Source organism: Aspergillus sydowii (genome assembly GCF_001890705.1).
Source record: "Aspergillus sydowii CBS 593.65 unplaced genomic scaffold ASPSYscaffold_8, whole genome shotgun sequence".
NCBI classification, from domain to species: Eukaryota; Fungi; Ascomycota; class Eurotiomycetes; order Eurotiales; family Aspergillaceae; genus Aspergillus; species Aspergillus sydowii.
In genome coordinates, this window is record NW_024467866.1 from 641,660 (window position 1) to 661,893 (window position 20,234).

The 20,234-nt window shown below is 51.1% G+C and overlaps 5 protein-coding genes across 5 annotated transcripts; 1 reads left to right on the top strand and 4 right to left on the bottom strand.

The window, feature by feature from the left end:
- Positions 1-141: 141 nt before the first annotated feature.
- Positions 142-3,833, bottom strand: ASPSYDRAFT_59452 (uncharacterized protein; the record flags this gene model as incomplete). The annotated part of the gene is made up of 4 exons (XM_040849703.1): positions 142-881; positions 1,946-2,833; positions 2,885-3,664; positions 3,818-3,833. 4 exons carry the CDS (start codon positions 3,831-3,833, stop codon positions 142-144), a joined length of 2,424 nt encoding a protein of 807 aa, XP_040700841.1.
- Positions 3,834-6,120: 2,287 nt separating this feature from the next.
- Positions 6,121-8,297, top strand: ASPSYDRAFT_59453 (putative transcriptional regulator (Cti6); the record flags this gene model as incomplete). Its single annotated transcript, XM_040849705.1, has 5 exons — positions 6,121-6,707; positions 6,942-7,229; positions 7,297-7,553; positions 7,591-8,163; positions 8,197-8,297. 5 exons carry the CDS (start codon positions 6,121-6,123, stop codon positions 8,295-8,297), a joined length of 1,806 nt encoding a protein of 601 aa, XP_040700842.1.
- Positions 8,298-9,600: 1,303 nt separating this feature from the next.
- hexA (putative Woronin body protein HexA) lies at positions 9,601-12,366 on the bottom strand (the record flags this gene model as incomplete). The annotated part of the gene is made up of 3 exons (XM_040849706.1): positions 9,601-10,744; positions 11,135-11,487; positions 12,352-12,366. 3 exons carry the CDS (start codon positions 12,364-12,366, stop codon positions 9,601-9,603), a joined length of 1,512 nt encoding a protein of 503 aa, XP_040700843.1.
- Positions 12,367-13,468: 1,102 nt separating this feature from the next.
- On the bottom strand, positions 13,469-17,556 carry ASPSYDRAFT_33180 (uncharacterized protein; the record flags this gene model as incomplete). Its single annotated transcript, XM_040845057.1, has 2 exons — positions 13,469-17,410; positions 17,521-17,556. 2 exons carry the CDS (start codon positions 17,554-17,556, stop codon positions 13,469-13,471), a joined length of 3,978 nt encoding a protein of 1,325 aa, XP_040700844.1.
- A 1,805-nt stretch (positions 17,557-19,361) lies between these two features.
- Positions 19,362-20,233, bottom strand: ASPSYDRAFT_155307 (copper acquisition factor BIM1-like domain-containing protein; the record flags this gene model as incomplete). Its single annotated transcript, XM_040842443.1, has 3 exons — positions 19,362-19,568; positions 19,637-19,950; positions 20,020-20,233. The coding sequence occupies 3 exons, from the start codon at positions 20,231-20,233 to the stop codon at positions 19,362-19,364; spliced, it is 735 nt and encodes a 244-aa protein (XP_040700845.1).
- Position 20,234: the final 1 nt, after the last annotated feature.

The window sequence follows — 20,234 nt, forward strand, 5'->3', positions numbered from 1 at the left end:
GAGATAAAGCCCTGATATCACTCCAGCGTGGACCGGCCACATGCAAGCCCCAGACCTATTTCTGGCCAAATCGTTTCCAATAAACAACCCCCAAAATCAAAGCTAACCCTCGAGATTATGCTCCGCATCGGGAAAGACGCCTCAAGCCATCTCCTTCTCATCAACAGGCTCACTCCTCCTGAATGAACCACCTTTCCCTTTCCACCACCTAACACCCCTCCAAGCGGCCGAAGCAATCCAAAACACCAAGCAAGCCAAATCAACCCAAACGGCCCTTCTCATTCTCGTAACCTTCGAATCACCACCATCTTTCCCTCCAACATGATAAACGCCAATATATTTCTCCCCAAAAATCCCGAAGACAACCAACCACAGAATGACAATAACACTTTCCCACACAAACAGTGGCAGGAAGAGGCCCTGGCGCTGCGAAAAGGCAAGCTTGGCGCGTTTCGCCCACCACCATCCTAGAATAAGATATAGCAGCGCGGTAACTGTTGAAACAAACGCAGTGACAACGGCATAGACCCATTGGGACGGCGCAGAATCATCATTATCGTGTGCGGAATGGATATCCTGACTGTAGAGGCCGATGACGGCGAGGCCGAATGCGAATTGGAAGATTGCGAGGATAGTGGAGACGAGAGATTTTGCACGGTCTCGCTTGCCCATTGCCGCCGGGGGAGGCGTTTGGCCGGGAAGAGGAGGTGGGTAGCCGTCCATTGGGTATTGTTCGTTATTGTAGTCGCGGGAGCCGTCGTAGGGGCCAGGGTGCGGGGGTTGTTGGGTGGCTTGTTTTTTGGCTTTGTATTTCTTGGTCTCGGAGTATCCGAAACGGAATATCTTGAAGAGGACGAACCACATTAGAAGGGATTTATAACCTCTAGTGGTGGTTGTGTTGGAGACCGATAGGGAAGGTGCGAGGCGTCTCAGTTGAGGTGCCTGGCTCGGTCGTGCCTACTTCAAGTAGGTGTCCTGGCTATTGTATGTATAGACAATATGGGAAAGAATGGAAGGAATAAACGCAGTTGTAAATTTACAGTGAAAATAGTGGTGGTCAACACAGTTGGGGAGATGCGCCGGCGCAAGTAGTTATGTTATAGGGACCCACCCAGGAAGGAAACAAAGAATGAAGGAGAGGGGTGAGAGGAAAGAAAAGATGAAACCGGCGTATAGAAAGTGAAGGCTGAGCTGAAGAATGAGAAAGAAAAAGCTGCAGAAATGGTTCCTTCAGCTTTATATACCCCATTGCCGCTATGGTATACAAAGTGCTTTCTGCAGAACGTCGCGCGTAGAGGTGCATCTTGCAAGGCTATTATTATTGAAGTTAACACAGAACGTCCACTGGCATCCACTAATTCTTTGTCTCGGCGTCCGCCTGAAACACACGGTTGTCGTGACTCGCGCGCGCCAAAGTCTGCAGCTGGGATGTCAAGTTGCTGGTGGTGGCTGCCGAAGCGCCGCTGCGGGGTCCAAAACCCAGGCGCAATCGACTGGACCAGGGCGGCCCAACGGTGGCTCTAGGGTTGGATTAGTCGCCAGGATGTTCATAGAGAGATAAACATAGATTCAGAGTCCTATTCATAGACTACTAAAGTTACCTCCCCACGAATTCCTATGCCCTATCAGGGCTACCCAGACACTACCTGCGACATGTCCTTCTCCGTGTACATTCAAAAAATTTCGTTCTCCTGTTTCATCACCAACCAACCAATGGCTAAACACCTAGCGACCTGAAAGGATTCCATGCATTATTGTTGACATGACACATCGAGAGACAATGGGAGCGGGGATTCATGTATGCAAAATGACAAAGGCTAACCGACCATGCGAGGCCCAAAACTAGAAGAAAAAAAAAGGGCGAACAATGATGCAAAACATACCCAAGTCAGAGACCCTCCTTACTGTCAGGGCGGTTTCATCTCCCCTTCTATTGCACCTCTACCGCCCGATGCGGTCACCGTGGTTTTTTTCACTGCGCTTCCTGAGGGGAGCGAGGGTTTTAACGCTCCCGCGGGGGCAGCTGGTGGTACAGTATTTGCTACTTCATCATCGTACCCTGGTCCGAAATCGTCGTGGTGCGGTCCTTCCCCCCCTAAAGATGAATGATCAACAGATGCTCGGTCATAGCCCTGATCATAAGGTGCCTGTTGAGTGGCCGCGTGCTTCGTTGAATTCTTGGCCGCCTTCTTATGCTTGCGTCCTTTCATCTTCGCCTTTTCCAAAAGCCTCTTCTTCTCTGCCAGACGCTTGCGCTCTTTACGATCTTTGACCTCGTATTGGCGAATGAGGGCCTCAGGTGGGCGTCCAAAGATGCTTTCATATTCACAGAACTCGCAGATCCAAACGTCCTCAAGTCTAGGTGGATGGTGGAGGTTTGCGTATTGTTGTTGAATCTTGCGTTGACGTGCGGCCAGTGCATATATGCTACCTGGCGACCGCTTCTTCTTCCTCTCCGGAGGTGGCAGTTCAGCAGACGCAGCCGTCGGGTGCGGTTGTTGCTGCTGCTGTTGAGTAGCTGGTTGCTGAATCATCTGCGCTGCGGCAGTCGGACTGGTCTGCGTCCCCTGTGTAGAAAACCCCCGCATACCGTACCCTGATTGAGGTTGGGCGATCGGGGATCTCTGCTGAGATGCGTACGAGTTCTGTGCGTGCAATGCCATCCCTTTAGATGAATCAGACTCGCATGTGAAAGTAAACTGGGTTCTTGTCGGCGTGGTCTGTTTCTGTTCAAGCATACTACCTTGAACAGAAACTCGGTATGGAGATGATGAGAATGCCGTGGCTGCGGCGTTTGCAATGGCGGCCGATATAATACCATGGTTTCGCTCCCCTGAGTACGGTAATTAGCAAGAGCCCCAGTTTTGGAGTCATTGAAACATACCTGTCGGCCCTGGCGAGGACAGCGGCCCATCCCGGCGACCAGCAGTACGATTCTGTGTCCAAGTACCATGTCCATGTACCGATGACCGTCTTCCTTGATGTTTAAGGCGACCTCTACCCGAGCCAGACATCCCATTGCCTACCGGTGATGCAGGGCTACCCGTACCGTAGAACGTACTCACATGGCCCCCTTCTCCAGATGACGACACCTGTTGTCCAGAGCTTGTCAATCCCATGGTTGTAAACTCGGGCGACAGAGAAGAATGGTGACTCCCCATATTCCCAGGCGTTGGAATTTTGCGCTTTTTCTTGTTGTTGGTATTCTCAAAGGCATCATACCCGTCGGGCCCGGTTGGAGATGACTTGGTCGGTTGCTCCTTCCCGATACCGGTAAGTGTTTGGTGTTGCATGCTGGAAGGTGTAGGTGACAGTGACGACCCACGGAATCCGGCACTCCGTCGGACAACAACTGGCCCATCCTCGTCACCGCTATCTAAGTCAATGCCATTCTCATAAGGAAGGTGGTGGTCCCGGCTATCAGGGCTTAGGTCCCGGCCACCATCACTCTGCTGTACATATACTTTGGAGTCATTTACAACATCCCCATTGGTCGCACAGGCCCCATAAAAGAGCTGTGTTGCCGGGGGCGCAGGCGGGTAAAGGATCGTATCGGCCGCATCGGAAGACAATCGAGACCGAAGAGGACGTTTGGGGAGGGGGCGGATAAGTCTATCAGGATAGACGGGCGACGGGGTATCTGGTGCCGAATTAAACATCCCATCTGCAAGAGGACGGAATCAGCAACTGAACGGCCAGCAGAGCCCATCTTTGTTTGTTTCTCTCCACATATTTGTCTTTTCAAGGTCTGTATCCAGCTTCGGAGAGACCACCCAAACTAGGGACTACTTTTGAGTGATAGCACGAGAGGACATACTCAGCGTAGCAGTCATAGTGCAAAACTATCAACTGTCTCGACCTCCACAGCCACAGCCAGTTGAGGCCTCTCTTTGTCTTTCGGAGTCCAGCCTGACGGTGTCGACAGCCTATATTTCGGTTCTCTTTGCTCCTCGTACGTATCCTTTTTTTTTTCCCTCCCAAAGCTGCGAGTAACTCTGAGTCTTATTTATCCCCCAGCCCACTTTGAATATTATCCAGGACGAGGAAAGACGGCGCTCGACGTGATTCGAGATTCGGAATGTACGAAGAATATGTAAGGGGACCTATGAATACCATTTGAGGTCAGCTCGCTGATCATGGGCGTATCCGTGATGTTTGGCAGGTGGGAAGGGCACAATTCCGAGTTGGTTGCACCAAGGTCCAAGCACTGTCCGAGAAAAGGCCGGCGGGCCAGAGGGGAGAAAAAACAAAGATAAGCTGGAGATTGGCAAGGCCAGATGCCACACTCACAGATATTAAACTATCCCCCAAGGAATTCCCCGAGCAAACGCAAACTTTTCTGATGAGAGAATGACAACCCGATCGGCACCTGACAAACGAAGCGGAAAGGAGACGAGAAGTACACTAAAGGGGCCAGATAGTGGGAGGCGGTGGAAGCGAACGGAGACGTGGGGTTTCCCAATGAGAGGCGAGGGAAATAATATCAAGCTATCCCAAGTAAAGAGCCGCCGGAGTTGCTGGTGCAGATTGACTTGGGTACTCTGTACGGAGTAGATTTGATGTTTCAATCCATGAATTGAATCTGTTAGTTAACTACCAGTACTCTTACAAATCCCCAAAGTTGTCAGGATTACTGCTGCAGCCTCAGGCAGCAAGGCTTCAGCTGCTTCACGCAGATTCACCATGTTATTGTTGCAGTAAACCTGCAGCAAATTTTCTGTAAATTTCATGTGCAGAATTGATCTAATACTTTGCAACCACTATCTAAATATTGCTAATACTAGTGACTCCGGTGACTCCTCCTGTCAAGGTCAGTATTTACCTTTAAGTATTTCAACTCCCCAACAGCGGTTTGTGTGCAACAACATCATAGCGCAGGGACATATGCACAAACATTACTGTCTTCGGAGCTGAATTCCTGGCTATAGCCAGGATCACTCGACAGCCGTCACAACCGTCGTTAGGGACCGTGAGACCCGGATGTAAAACAGCGTGCTTCCATCCTATTTCAACTCCGCCCCGATAGGCCCTTGTGAATTTCTGCGGTATTAATATGCAATGTAAGTCATTTTCAGATCATGCAGTGATGTCGTGTCATTTTGCGATAACATGTTCTCTGCGCCGGGGCATCTCCATCTACATCCTCGGTCGCTCCTCGATGTTATCCATCGCCTTTCTGAATCTGCGAGTCCCAGCCCATTTACTGAAACCACGGCTTGGATATTGGATGTATTTCAGCCGGATGGTATTGCAGGGAATCGTGTCAGGCTAAGTTTCGAACCGCGAGTTTCGCTGCACGACTCAAGCTACTCTCTGGTCTTCTCAAACCGGAGCGAGGTAGCACGAAGGGACTAATATCGCTCGGGCTGAATATCCGGGTCACGGTAGAAATAAGAAATGATATGGGCGAGAAACGATCATTTGTCTGTTGGGGACGACTCAAGAGGTGGTGAAATTCCTATGAAGAATCAGTGGATAAGCGGGGTCTTCACGCGGAATGAAGGAGTATGAGGCGCCACCATATGCGAAAAGTAGATCGAACTCTTGCGAGTCTCAGAGAAAATAATACAACTTTTGGCCTTGGGAATCTCAGGACGCAGAGATATATGACCTCTTAGGTGAATCCAACGGAGAACCGGCAGAGAGCAGCGAGAGGTCGAGCGGGGAAAGGGAAAGGCGGACCAATGCTGGAAAGTCGGCGCAGAGCGAAGTGCGCGATTCCCGTTCCGTCTCGCTGCTTTGCTCTCAACGCTCTCTTCGCTCTTTTCCCTCTCTTGCTCCCTCCAGCCCCTCTCCCAAATCCCTCGATTACTATGTAGTCTCCGGCCATGGTTTGAGCTCTATATACATCTTCCTGCCGTTTATTCCCCAATTGCCGCCCTTCATTTTGCTCTTTTTTTTGCCTTGCGTCACCTTTTTCCGTCTGCACGAGTCACTTGAGAATCCCAGCTCTCAATCGCCTGCGACAGCTAGCCTACGGGCAGCTTTCGCTACGCCGCACCTTCTGTTCGGTTTCATCAGGGGTTGAAGGCTCTTTCCATTGTCCCTTGACGGTTTTTTTTTCAGCAGCTTCAACCCTTCTGGTCTGATTTTGCTGCGGTGGGCTCGTCCTCCGCCACAATGAGCCCCCGACGGTCTTCTCGTGCTCGTACCTCCCAACCCTCGCCGGCAATCCATCACACAAATTCTTCCAGCTCTTCGAATTCACACTCCATGTCTCGGGAACGAAGCACAAGATCAAACCACAAGAACCCCTCCCCACGCTCCCAGTCCGATGACGACGCAGACAAGGGCGATTTTCGCGAGACGCGCCAACGCCAACGCGCGAGAGACGACGACGAAAACAATCTACAATCAAAACCGGGTGATGGGGAGGATGATGATGTAGAAGAGGAGGATGAAGAAGAGGTTACTCGCTGTCTCTGTGGACAACAGGATTATCCAGGCCTTCCCGCCTCTCGTCGGGAGGCCCTCGGTCGCAATGGCGTGCGGGGTGGAATCAAAGACGAGAATTCTCTAAATTTCTCTGCGAACTCGTCCGAATTAATGTCAGATGATGTTGGTAGCATGTTCATCCAATGTGACTCCTGCAAAGTCTGGCAACATGGTGGCTGTGTAGGGATCATGGATGAGGCTATGAGTCCGGATGAGTATTACTGTGAAGAGTGTCGAAAAGACCTACACAGGATCAGGAGCGAGGCAAATGGGTAAGCTCTAACTGCTTTCAGTTCCCCTTCATTTCTCATTCTGGTCCGTCCAGGTCGTGCTCGGTCAAAGAGGCTTGACTGTATGACGAGCTGGTTTGGTTTTTTGCTTTATACGCCCCCTCTCATGTTAGCAACATTCACACCCCACCCCACCATTCCTTCTGAATGCATTTCCCAAGAGAGCCTTGTTTTGTCTCATACAGACATGAAGATTTCTCGCTTACGATCTCTTAGATCACACTCTTCCCAGTACCTTCCCGTCGCTCCTCTTCCCCCCTCTACAGTGTCCTCCCGAGACTCTTCGCGAGATAATTCAAAGCGTGGGAAAGATCAGAGATCACGAAATTCAGACTCTTTTCCTAACCCGAAGCGGCGATCTACCATGAACAGTCGGGACGCGGCTTATGACGAGGAGGAGCAGTTGCGACGGGCCATAGAAGAAAGCAAGGAAGATAACAAAACTACCGACGGGGAGGAAAGCGCTAGCCGGAGACCCAAAAGAAGCCGAAGCGATAGTGAAGCGTATGCTAAACCTTGGTGTGGGTGCGTTATGAGAAGTACAACGCTTGCTAACATGTACCTCATACAGACACCGGCAGGGAACAAAACGACAGCGGACCAGTTCACCTTCCCCCGATATTAATTCAAAACAAAGCAATCCGGTCTCACCGGCTGCATCGGACGACGAGTCGAAATCAAGAGCAAACGCCAATGGCAACAGGAAGCAGAGAGCAGCATCGCGGGGCCAGCGTGACAAGGACGTGAAGGAGCCTGACGATCAGGAAGCCGAGCAGACAGAAGCTGCAAGTCGGAGGAAAGGACGAAGCGATAGGCGGAAAGGCGAGGGTGAGTTCTCATTGATTTGTGATCTTGCGGATTTCAGTTAACCGTGCCCAAGGTGCCGATTCGGATCATGATATAGTAGCGTCGCCGATCAAAGCGACTGCAAATGAACCCGAACTTCCTCAGCCAGGCCCTGACATCTCCATCCCCTCTCTAGATTCTGCTCCCCCGCGGCCGTCCACTCGTAAATCCGGAAGGCCACCTGCGCGGCGCGGTCGCGTGGGACGCAATCAGTACACTCGGGACCGAGATTTGAACGGGACCGGAACAGACTCAAACACGGGCAATTCTCCGCGTCGTGGGCAGTCACTTGAAACAGCCGCAGACTCTCCGCGAATCGGTACTATCAGCACGCCGGTAAATGGCACGGACACTGGGAAGCCTAGTCGGCCTCGCTACGTCCACCAACGGACAACGATGAATGAAATGAAAAGACGTGTAGCAGCTATCTTGGAATTCATCTCTCGGATGCAAGTCGAAATGGCTGTCGCAGGTGAAAGTACAACTCCGCCTGAACGAGCCAACGGAACGGACCAGCAAACGATCGGCGATCAGCTGGAAAGCATCCTGTCGAAAGGTGCGGAGGAAGGGTCCACGGATAATACTGATGGGGGCGCAATTCTTGGCGGCATTCCACTGCCGTCAGAAAAGGACTTCAGGGCCTTGAGCAGTGTCGAAATGATGGATGTGCTCACCCGCCATCTACTCAAATGGCAGCAGGAATACGGCAAGTTCGGTGAGAGGTGACGAGTCCTCGCCCTGTCAATAACTTCCCAAGCCCACAGCTGTTTTACGATAGCTCGCCGCGCTGCCTTGTTCGAAATAATCCTGTCATCCATACCTACGATACCCTACTTTACTACCTATATTGCCCGACTCACAGGGCGGACATGTATAATATGGCTTTACGTTGATTCCAGGACAACATATACTACACGGGACATCAGATTCGGCGTTTTTATTTCTACTCTTTTTTGTCTGCAATGTGGCGACTACTCCATTTCTACTACGTATACTCCTTTTGCTAGGTGTTTGATTCTCCTTGCATTGTTTCGTTCTTTTTCTGCCCTTTTCCCATTCTACGAAAATATGATTGGGTGATTAATTGCTTTGATCCCGTTAACCTACCAACAGACACGATACAACGCAGCATTCATTGTCTTTGGCTGAATAAATTCATTGCCTATTCAATCCCTGAAGATAACTAACTTATCTCATTTGTCTTATCTTATCTTACATAATTAAGTCTAATTACGATTCCATTCCATGAATCTTGCTATCCAGTAAAAAACAAAGATTGGCATCACGTAAATCAACTCCAGCTGCGTCTAAAAATTTCAAGTCAAGGGACACTAACTTGGAGGGTATATTTTGACTTGCGTCAAAACTCAACTATCAGTCCCTTCACTAGGACGCACATAACTTCATATTGTATTCATAGACAGGCGTAGATGGTGGCTTGAGGAAGCTGAGGGATACAGGAGACATAAAGGTCGTCACGCTCGTCGATCAATTTATTTTTGGACTACAAGTTACTCTACAATCTACAGCGATTAGCGTATAGTACAAAAAACAGGGCAGCAATAAAAGGTGTTGAAGGGAGAAAGAAAAACTAGACTCTACAGGTTGTCCAAGTCTCGTTGGAGCGTGCAAGCCTTTCTGCAACAACCGCACTGTGATAAGTTGTTACGAGGTGAGAAGCAATGGAGTCACGGACAACATGCACTACAAAAGACCAAAGTGGGAAGAAAACAACAGAAATCTACATTCGATTACGATTGTTACATACAAAGGCCCGTGATACAAGGTGTCAAGTTCCAACAGTTTCCCTAAACAGGCAATTCCATCATTGCATAATTTAATTCCCAAGTGTCAGATACAAGCTTGCTTAGGTTTCTCAAGTCATCATTGATCGTGCAGGAAGAACAAAGGAAATTATAAACAAAACAAATTAAGCGGATGACGTCGGTGAAAACGCCAGTGCGATAAACAGGCCAACTCCTATTGGATGAAGCCTAAAGCAAGGCTCCTCCCGACAGGGGCGACACGTTTAGAGGCGAGAGGCGTGGATCACCTTGTAGTCAACAACCAGCTCGCGACCACCGTCATTGATGACAAGGACACGGACGGAGCCACGCCCTTCGTGGAAGGCATCGCGGATGCGGCCGTGCAGGTTGTCCTGAGTAACAACGGGGAGACCGGTCTTGACATCACCGCTCTCGGTGAGAGCAACGAGGCTGTTGTCGCGGATGTCGAGGATGCGGTAGGTCTTGTAGACGGGGCCGAGCATGGTCTGGACGACAACCGAGGGGGATGGGTTGGAGATGAAGCTGGACTCCTCGTGAAGCTCGCGGGTGAACAGGTCGACACCAAGGTAGCGGTGCTGGCCAGTCTGGGGCGAGGTGGAGATGCGGATCACCTGGGAGGGGCGGCCCTGCAGGATCAGAATGTCGCCAGTACGAATGAAGTGGCAGGGGATCGGAACGGTCTCGGCGGTGGAGGCGCCAACACGGGGCTCGACAATGCGGACATTCTCGCGAACACGAACTGGGCCCCGTTCGTCAGCGACAACTACTTCTTCGCGGTGATCATGGTGATCATGGTGACCATGGTGACCATGGTCATGATGGTGGTGGAAGGGGTGCGTGATGCGGTCGACAGCGCGTTCCACACCACGACGGAAGGAGTGGTAGTTACCGTCGTCGTCGTAGTAACCCATTTTGCGAGCTTTAGGGTGATCAACTACGGTAGTAGTCTTGAGAACTTTGACGTTGTTGCTGGAAGGAGCGGGGGCAGGCTTGACACTCTCTACACTAACCCGGCGGTTGTCGTAAGATTGTCCGCGGGGAACTTCTAGGGGACGGGACTCGAAGCCTCGGTCGTAAGAGACGTTGGAAGGGGCGGGGCGGCTGTAAACGTCCGAAGTCTGCTGACGAGGAGCTTCGTATGAGACGTTATAAGACGCGGAAGGGCGGCTGTAAACGTCCGAGGTGTGTTGGCGTGGAGCTTCGTAAGAGGCTACGGGACCTTGGGAGCGACGATCGAAAGAGGAGGACTGAACGTCGTATGTAGGATCAGTACGACGACGATACTCGCGCTCAGTGATGTCAAGTTGGTTCTCAAAAGTCTTGTCGTAGGTCTGCTGCTTGTCCTGGTAGGAGTCCTGGAAGCGGTGCGCAGTAGGTTCGCGGTAGCTAAAGGTAGAAGATGTCAGAAGAGGGAAGGGTATGTTGAGGCAGGCAAAGTGAGGTCAGGGAAGGTGAGCCAAGGTAAACAAAGAAACACGAGAGAGCAAAACGCGGTGGCAGGGGACAGGCATGATTGGATTGTTTTTATTTGGGGCTGGGACAATCGGATTTTGTTTTGTTTTGGAGCCACGTAATTTAGCGGACGGACTAGACAGCTCTAGCCGGAAGCCACTCGCAACCCAGGCTGACAAGTGGTCGAGCTGGGGGTGACACCGCTTCTTGTGCTCTCCACTTAGGCAGTTTGATTGGCAGCGGAGCCCAGGCAGCCAAACCGGGGGGTAGTTGGAAACAGTAAACAAACCAGAAATAAGCAAGGAAATACAATCCAAATCTTACCGTTCACGGGCAAGGTCTACCTGAGGGTATCGGGGATCTTGCACACGTTCGTCAACGACGGTGAAATCGTCACCTCCTCGGCGGTCTGAGCGACGTTCGAAGTGAAGATCGACTTCTTCCTTTCCGTAGACACGGGGGTCAGGGAGAGGCGCAGAGGTTCGAGTATCTTCCCGTTCGACGTGCGAAGTGCGATCGAGGTTGACTTCTCCCTCTACTCTTTCAGCGGCAAGAGTAGTCTCAGGAACAGCGTCACTCCGGTACGACGACGGGAAGACACTGAAGGGGATGGGGACGCGGGCGTCAAAGTCCAGGTTGGCTGTCCTTTGAGCGTCTTTTCTCGAATCTCTCCCGAACTGTTAAATAACAACTCGGAAGATGAGACAAGAAAAGACTTTTCAACGGGGAAGTCTTTCTCGTAAGAGAGGAAGTAGGAGTACAAGATAGATCTAACGATAGATCTATACTCGACTGCTGATGCGGAGAATTCCTGGGGTAGGAATGTAGAGATAAGCTTAACGCTGGGAATGTGAGATGGGAATGTGAGGATAGAGGAAGAAAAGGAAGAGAGGAAAGAGAAGAACGAGGCGACGAGTGAGGAGCTTTAAGATTGCAGTCGCTCTTGTTGTTGTTACGCGTTTGTTTACCGCGCCTTTCCCCTTTGGGGTCCAGCCTTCTTGTTTTCTTGCTCTACCAGACATTGCCCTCCTCATCGCCCAGGGTCTCTCAGCTCTCGAAGTGAACCACAATTATTATTGTCAATAAACAATTTGGCTCCCCCGAGGTATCACCTGCTTGTCTCGTGAAGATATAGGATATCAATCCGGTCTCCAAACCAGTTTATAGGCGCAATGGCACCCGTCAGACTCCGTCTTCACCGTCTCCATCTCGGCACCCCTGCAGCTCAGTTCTGACCACAGTGTCTCGCTCAATGAGAGTCCCGGGATCAAAACGACATTCCAGAGGCAATACCAGCGAAACCTGCGTCTTATCACATGCAGAAACAGGATCACAGAGCGTTCAGATGAACCAATGGTCCCCCAATTAGCAATCGCAATCTCATCGCACAGCTCCTCTTCCCAGCCACACCACGCATCACCATGGCAACAGCTCATCCTTTGCCGGGTCTCATCGGGCTTCTCAGCGCTGACTCCGCTGAGTTGCACTCGATCGACAAAAGCGAGTGCGATGCTCCAATCGGCCACAGGTTTGAGCCCAACCTTGCCGAAGCTCATCAGCAGATGGTCCTGGTGTTTTTGGGGACTCTCAACGTATGGAGACCTCCAGCACTGTTTCGCGGCCCTGCGGACCATTATTTCTGAAACCAGTTTCTGAGACTCATCATATCATCCGAGTGAATTGGAAATGCTCCAGCCTCGTGGTCCGTTGCCATTGGCGTTCCACCGAGGAGGCGAGGACAGCTTTCCTTCGCCCCGCCTCCTCGCTCAGGTCAGGGCTCCACTATTAGATGAGCACGGTCTGGAGGAGCTCGGCCATGATTGCTCACGATTCACCCCCAAATGCAACAAAAGCCGGATCATCGGTGAGATTGCGAAAACGCGACAGCCTTTTGCCCAACTTTTGCCTCCAAATTCCCGCCACAAGAGAGTCGAGCCTGGTCTCGACTTGCCTCTCCCTCACTTCCCTGTCGGAGTCCAGACGACCGAGTCAATTCGGTACAACAATCGCAGTGGCTGGCTCAGTTGGCTGGTTTGCCGTGTGGAGTCGATCCAGTCCATCGATCGGAGTGGAGGTTGACTCCGTCCCGAGGTTGTTGCGCTGCCAACATCCAAAGCTCCTCGCTCATCCTCTCTCGTGTCGGTCCAAACAAGCAAACAACTTGTTTCGAGGTTTCCGAGATGTCCGGATATCCAAAGGCAAGTCCTTGACGTGCAATCACATTGGCCATGCATTGACAATGGGTCTCTTATTATGTCTTCATTTCATTATATTAATCAATTCATCAACGGAAGAGAGTAAACCAATCAATGAAGCGCTGCCGCCCGTGAATTTTCTAGAGATAGTTTTTTGGTATATATAACATGAGTGAACCAGGACATCCTAGAAAGTCCCATCAAACGAGGATATCAATATTGTTCGTCAGAAAAGAATGTTAATGTCACATATTAATCAGTGCTGTCACTAAACAGCAGCAGCTCAGGCATGATTAATTCGGATCACACAGTGAGGTGATAAGGCAACAAATATTAAAACAATATATCTGAAAGAAAATAAGGGAGAAAAGAAAGCGTGAATATATAAGTGAGAGAGCATAAATCAAATGAAATCATCAATATGTCAAAAAACTGAAGCAATGCTTATGTGGTTCGGGTATGGTTACCCTTTCATGCCAAATGCTTTCTTTAGTCGCGAGAATCGCGTTTTGCGTCCAGATCCTTCAATAACCACGTCAGATACACGGTTAGTCCCTGAAGCGGGTGGTTCCTGATCTTGCGAAGGGTGCAGATCGGTCGAGACAGTTTTGCTGCCGTTTACTGCACCTCCATCGAGAGCTTGAGGCTGTGAGGGTTGTTGGGATGTGGATGGTGCCGACATTGATCCAATACCAGAGTCAACAGGATCGTCATTTTCGGATCCAAGTGGCCAAGTGCTAGTATCGCCGGATGGTGACTTTTGCTGAGACTTCTTCAGGAGCCGAGAGGGACTCCCCACACTCTTGTGGGTGCCATTTGTAACCTGTGGACTTTGAGCCTCCACCTGGGGATACTCGGGAATTGACCCATTTGAGAGAAGTCCTGACGATTGCGACTTTCCGCGATGGGTAAGCGGTTTTGACCTTCTCATGCTCAAGCGATTGAGAATGTTAGGTTTGCGACTTGACCCACGATTAAGCATTTGCTCCAGTTCCTCTTCCGTCATGCCACGAGATTTAGCCACTGCAGCCAGCGCAGGGTCTCGAACAATCGCCGGTTGGGGTCGGCGAGCAGAGGCTCTTCCTGCAGAGGCAGGGCGTCTTTCCCCATCAGAGCTATCCTCCAGCTCAGTAGAGTCTCCGTCGTGGGCGCCCTTCCGACGTGGGATTCCGCGCACAGGACGCATATCATTATCACTCATGCTTCTTACTGGACGATGACCCGGTCGCTTTAATCTGCGATTCTGAATGCCACCATCAGAGTCCGAATCCGAGTCGGGAAACCGGGAAGCAAACGCTGCACCAGAGTTCTTCGTAACTTTTCCTTTCTGTGTCTTGCCCGTAGAAAACAATGACGGCTTCTCCTTCCGCGGTGTATTACCACGTAAAGTTGTACGCATAGTACTACCAGCTCCCAAGCTGGAGAGGAGCGGTGGTGATTCAACACGGGGTGCAGCTACCCTGGTAGGAGATGTTGGAACGGAGCTGCTTTGTTGGCTCCCCCGTAGGGTCTGTCGCATGCCCATCCCTCCTCGACTAGCCCGGCGGGCTCGTTTGAAACTACTCGATGAGTCACTTCCGTTCGATAGCTGACGTCGAGGCATGCGGGAATCCGCCCCGTTCACATCCAACTGAACGGCATCCGGGCTCCTGACTTCTTTCCTCTGTGTCGGTGTTAGAATTTCAGTATGGTTCTGGCTGTAATCTTGTATCCGCCGCGCAGTTGGGGCGTTAGATTCGACATGGTTATAACGGGTATCCACCTCTTTAGGGTCGTCGTCACGAAAATGGGCAATAGAATATACTTCGACCGGCACAGTTGACGAGCGCGCGACGCCTACTTGGGCGGATGTTGGCTTGTCTTCGTGTTTTAGAGCAGACGAAGGAATCGCCAAAGAGGCTGGAAGCGGCTCCATTAGAGCGGAAGAACCATCGGCAGGCCGTGAAGATTCTTGTGCAAAGGTCCCGACTTGTGCAATCCGGCAAGTCTCCGGGATGTCGGCCGTATTTGGGTCGCGATCAGCTTCCTGGGTTACATCTTGCGACGTCGAGGTGATCGCGACACCAGATTCAGAAGGTGCCGCCTCGTGTTCAACAATAGCGTTGATGGAACCGAACCCATCGCCATCATCCAAATCCTCCTCCGCATCACTGTACACGCTCGAACTGGAATCGTTATCGTTACCCGCCTGGTTAATAGATTTTTCTCCGTAAGATCTCCTCTTCTCCTTCTTTTGGCTTGACACTTCCGGTTCCTCATCCACGGACTTCCTCGGGTATTCTTCTGGGCTATCGTATTCGTCAAGGCTTGCTCTTCCCCTTTCGGGATCAGGAGTAGCCGGTTGAAATGTAATATCAGGCATTTCCACTTCCGATTTGGGAGTCAAGGGGAGATTCTGGTCAGACGGGACCTCTTGTAAGGGTGAAAGCTGCGTCTTCGGGAAATATGCCGGGTCAAAATCGGCGTCATCAATTGGGATAACCTCTTTCCAACTCTCTGCATCACCCCTTGCAGCTGTCTCGGTGGACTCTGCATTATTAGATTGTACCTGCTTTTCCACGTTCCCATCTGGAACGCGAGAGATAATGCTGTTTATGGCGTGTCCATTCGGAAAATCATCATCCGATTCCGTTAAAACCGAATCATTGTCATTTATTTCTCGGTGGGCTGTTGGTTCTGACCGCGGGCTGTCCTTATTAGCTCGAACACTCCCGAATGAGGGGAGAGCCGCACGGGGTGTTAAAACTCCGTCGAACTCATCCCCGTCCGTAGGTCGCAAAGGAGAGGTTTTCCGTTTGTGGATATTAAACCAGCTGCTTTTTGATTTCGACTTCCCGGGAGGCGATTCGGGGATGACATCTTCCGGTGACGTCGGTGGGCTTGCTGCCACTCCTACAACTTCTGCCTCATCGTCAAAGCTAACTTTGACGGGTTTCTTTCGATGATTTGGCCTTGTCCCATCATCAGACGCCACGGACGTCGCATCTGAAAGTTCACTAAGTGTGGGGCCGGGACGTAGAATGCCAGAAAGCCTGCCGTCGGGAGACAAAGAGCTATTTCTATTCTTCATAGCGGACTTTCCCGGAGAGAGGGAACGAGAAGGCGGTTGGTGTAGTTGGTCGGCCCCGAGATTCGATACAGCAAGTTGGGTAGGAAAGTGGGCCGTCCTCGCAGGACTACTTGACTGACCGGCTTGAATCTCACCGTCTGATGTCGCGGTTGGTTTGACCTGCGGTGGACTAACAGGCGGCGTCCGTACTACTTTTCCAATGACGGGCGGTGTTAGAGCCCTTGGGGGTTCTTCTAAAGGCATATGCTTTTCCAACGGTTGGTTCTCCTTTTCTTGCTCATTTGCAGGTACTGGGGCTGGTTGAGGTTCCTTAACTGGACGGCCGTCTGCTGGCGCTGTAGGCGCTGGAGGCGTTGAATGTATTGCTGATACTGATGGCGCCGGTGGCTTCTTAACTTGCGGGCGAGATCTGGCATCCACCGACACTGGGCTTCGGCTTGGCGATGGTTCGGGGCCTCGCTTTTCACGATGACGTGCCGGACGAGAAGAGACTGGAGGGGTATTAAGCTCATCATTTCGAGTTACAGCTGCTGCCTGTGCAGCTGCAAGTGCGGTCACTACAGGACGAGAACTTCTCCCCGGACTTCCCGGTCCAGCACCTTGCATCTGCTGGCGCGTAGCTTGGTGAGTTTGAGGAATGGGTCGCTTGTTGAGTGAAACTGCGGCGCCGGAAGCTGCGTCATTACGATCAAATCCAGCGGGGATTGTGGGCGAATTTGTCCGGGAATTCATTGGATATGAGAAATTGATCGAATTCCGGCTTTCTGATCTCTGATGTGGCGGAGAGACCGCTCCAGCTTCCGGGCTAGCAAGGTTGCGCGGGCTCTGAGGCGCAACGACCGGCGGTTTGACGTGTATCGGGGCCTCGGTAGGTTGTGTACGAGAAGTCGGCGACGACCATACACTGGGCCCTAGGCTGACAGACCGCCGACTCTGGTTTTTCCGCGCAGCATATTCTGCCGGGATCGATGGCAATGGTGGCACAACAGCCGGGGTTGACATCGTCGAGTAGCTCGAGGTTGGCCGACCAGGCGACTGCTCCCGGAATGTCCGAGCGCTCATGGAGGCCGAGCTATTAACCCGTCGGAGTCCATTCCGGCTAGACGGGCGCAGAGTGGGTGAGCTGGCCGGCTGTGAGGAGAAGGACGACTGCCGCTGCAGCATCCGCTTTGTCTGGACATTTTCGATAGGGGTTGGTGTTGGTGTCAAGCTGCGGAGAGCGGCTGCGGCTGCGGCGGAGGAAAGATTACTAGACGACGGCTGCGACTGGATAAAGGCACGAGTTGCGGCGGATTGCGCGGATTGCGTGTTAGAAGTCGAGAGCTGATGCTGATGCTACACAGTGAGCAGTTCGTTAGCGTTTGCTGTGAACAATTGACGCAATTCGTTGCGCGAAATCACCATCGGAACAAAGAAATAGAACGGAATATGGATTAATGACATACACGATGTTGTGAGGCGCTCCTCTTTTTGCGGAACATGGCTTAGCAAGCGTCTGCGTCTAAGCCGACGCGGGAGAGAGAATACAAGATGACAATTTGAAGTAATTGAATCTCTCGGTGGACCAAAAGATCGCCGGAAATGATGGACTAGCGCAAGGAAGCGCTGCGGAATGGAAAGCGAAAGCGAACGCGAGAGCGAGGGAGGACGGGGAGAAGATAATGAGAGGGGGCCGGAGGGAGGGAACGAGGGAGGTGAAAGGAAAAGAGAGATGGTGATGATGAAGGTGGTGATGGCGATGATGAGGGGGCAAGAAGCAAATTAAAAAAGAGAGGAAACTAAAGATACAACCAAGAAGCGAAGAAAATGGGCGATCGATGACGATGATTTCATGGCAGCGTCGAGGAAAGTGAGGATCAGGACGAGGGCCCGAAGTGAAGCTTAACCAAAACGGGCAGTCCATTGCGTCACTGTCGTCCCAACAGGAAAGTCGCAGCCCCAGAGCCAGAGAGGAACCACTTTCCCCCTGGTTTGCCAGTGGATGCAGGTGTTCATTTCGTTCCCACGATTTGAGATCTCCTCGAGCTTCGTGCCTTGCGTAATTGAACCGTGCCAATTTTATCTTAATATCCTAAAGCTTGAACATCGATCTGGCCCTGCATCGCCGCCATCAGCAGTCTTGACGCCAATCAGTGGGCCTAAGCCCTGCCTCCGCCCTTTTTATATACTTCAGCCTATATCTATGACCACACCGCTAGAATAATATATATTTAATATACCAACCATTCACTTTTTCAACACCATATTAATAGCATATTATGAGGCAGAGGCCAACTTTTGACTAACCTTTTGATTTCCACATTATTGCCTATCTCGTTTTTCTACCCATACCATACTGTAGTATACCCACCGAGATCTCAGAGCTTGGACTACACGGGTGGAGACGCCTATATAGTATCACGATAGTGGGACGAGCAGAGAGCACGTACTAGTCACGGTACATTGTTTTAAACTACTGAGCTAGTACTTGGTACAGTAGGTGGGATTTCCTGCCCACTCAATAGAATGTATACCGTATGCTCGACTATTTCAACCCACTCAATACCTGGACACGCCTGGTCCTTTTTCCAGAAAGACAAGCAGTCTATTCGCCCTTTTTACGGTTGTTATTTCAGAACGAGCCCTTGCAATTAGATGGCGACTCATAATAGGAGAAATGACCTGAATCTTTTACTAGTATATCGAGACAGGGCAGAATTGATATATGCCATATTGATACATACCACTAATAGCCGCCTCCCCCAACCCCCCCGCGGCGGATTATAAAGGTACAAATGCACATCGACGAGGAAGGAAAGATGGGTCGAGCTTACGTTCTGAAAGATATCGTAATACCAGGAAGGCACGATTGCTCCCGCTACCAAAATAGGATCGGGAAGGAGCAGATGGTTCAACACACCTCCCTTGCGGGCATGGATGGGTATAAGGGAGGAGCGATGAGGGACTTGGGAACTTTTCAAAACAGGATAGAGCGGATAGGTCCTAGGGCTACTATGTGGATGGGTTAGATGGACAAGGTAGAATTATGATTAATATCAGATTGATCGTGAAAACCACGCGAGTAAGGTATCCGGAAAGCAACATATATACAATCATCAGCCTTCGGCCCAGGCAATTCCCAACGCCAAATATAGATTAAATAGAAGAAGATGCTAGGAAAACTGTGCTCATTTTGATCATCGTCGAATTGTCACCGCCGAGTCGACCAGTCGTACTCGACCAATGGGGTATGCATGTAGATATGGGTAGAGAGACGTGGAAAAGAGGAAGGTCTGGCGTGGGATATCTATGCCATCAAGAACCCGTACGCGATAACTAGGAAGGCCGGTAGCACGGTTGTGACGAGAGTAGGTGGGGTAATGACCTCGAGTCCGGCACTTTGTAAGGACGAAGAGGTGAACACCTCTTCGAAGCTGATCTGACTGGAGTTGAAACAATTTGATTTGTTGACTTCGGGGACGTCTTCGGGCTCGGCGAATGTGATGTCCACACACTAGGAACGCCAAAGTTAGATTTCACAGTTGGTCTCAAGTAAATCACTGGCTGATAAGAGCAACATACATTGAACAAAGCGGCTCCGTGCTGAGCAAGTTCGATTACTTGGATCGTCGCATTGTCCCCTGGACTCACCTCAATACCAGCAGGTAGCGGCACTTGAGGGATGCAAATTGTTCCAGGGTAAGGGTCGTTGTCCGGGCCGACGATACCAAAGGGAGTTTTCATGGGATGGCTCATATTCGGTGGCACAGTCCCCAGACCCAGATTCATGTATATCATCGCTCGAGAGTGGCCTGGGAACCACCCTGGCTGAAGCGATATCGCACCGCCATGAATAGGCCATTTCGTTCGGTTGGTGGATGTGGGCATGCCGCCGCCTGGAAGAAGCGTTAGCAAAGCCTATCGCCCATGGATTGCAGAACGTGTATTTAGTTATAAAAACATACAGGGATAGATCCATTGCATTCCGTAAGGATAGTCGATGGAATTGTTGTCGCTATTGTAAGAAGCACCCAGACCGTGATCATTTTCGACTGACCCGGTCGTATGCAGGTTATTGCCTCTGTATCCGGGATAAACAATAACAGTATGAGCGTCCACCAGGCTCATGCACAGCAGGACGCCGGCTAGCCATTGGAGCGGCGATATTGTGAGTTTCATA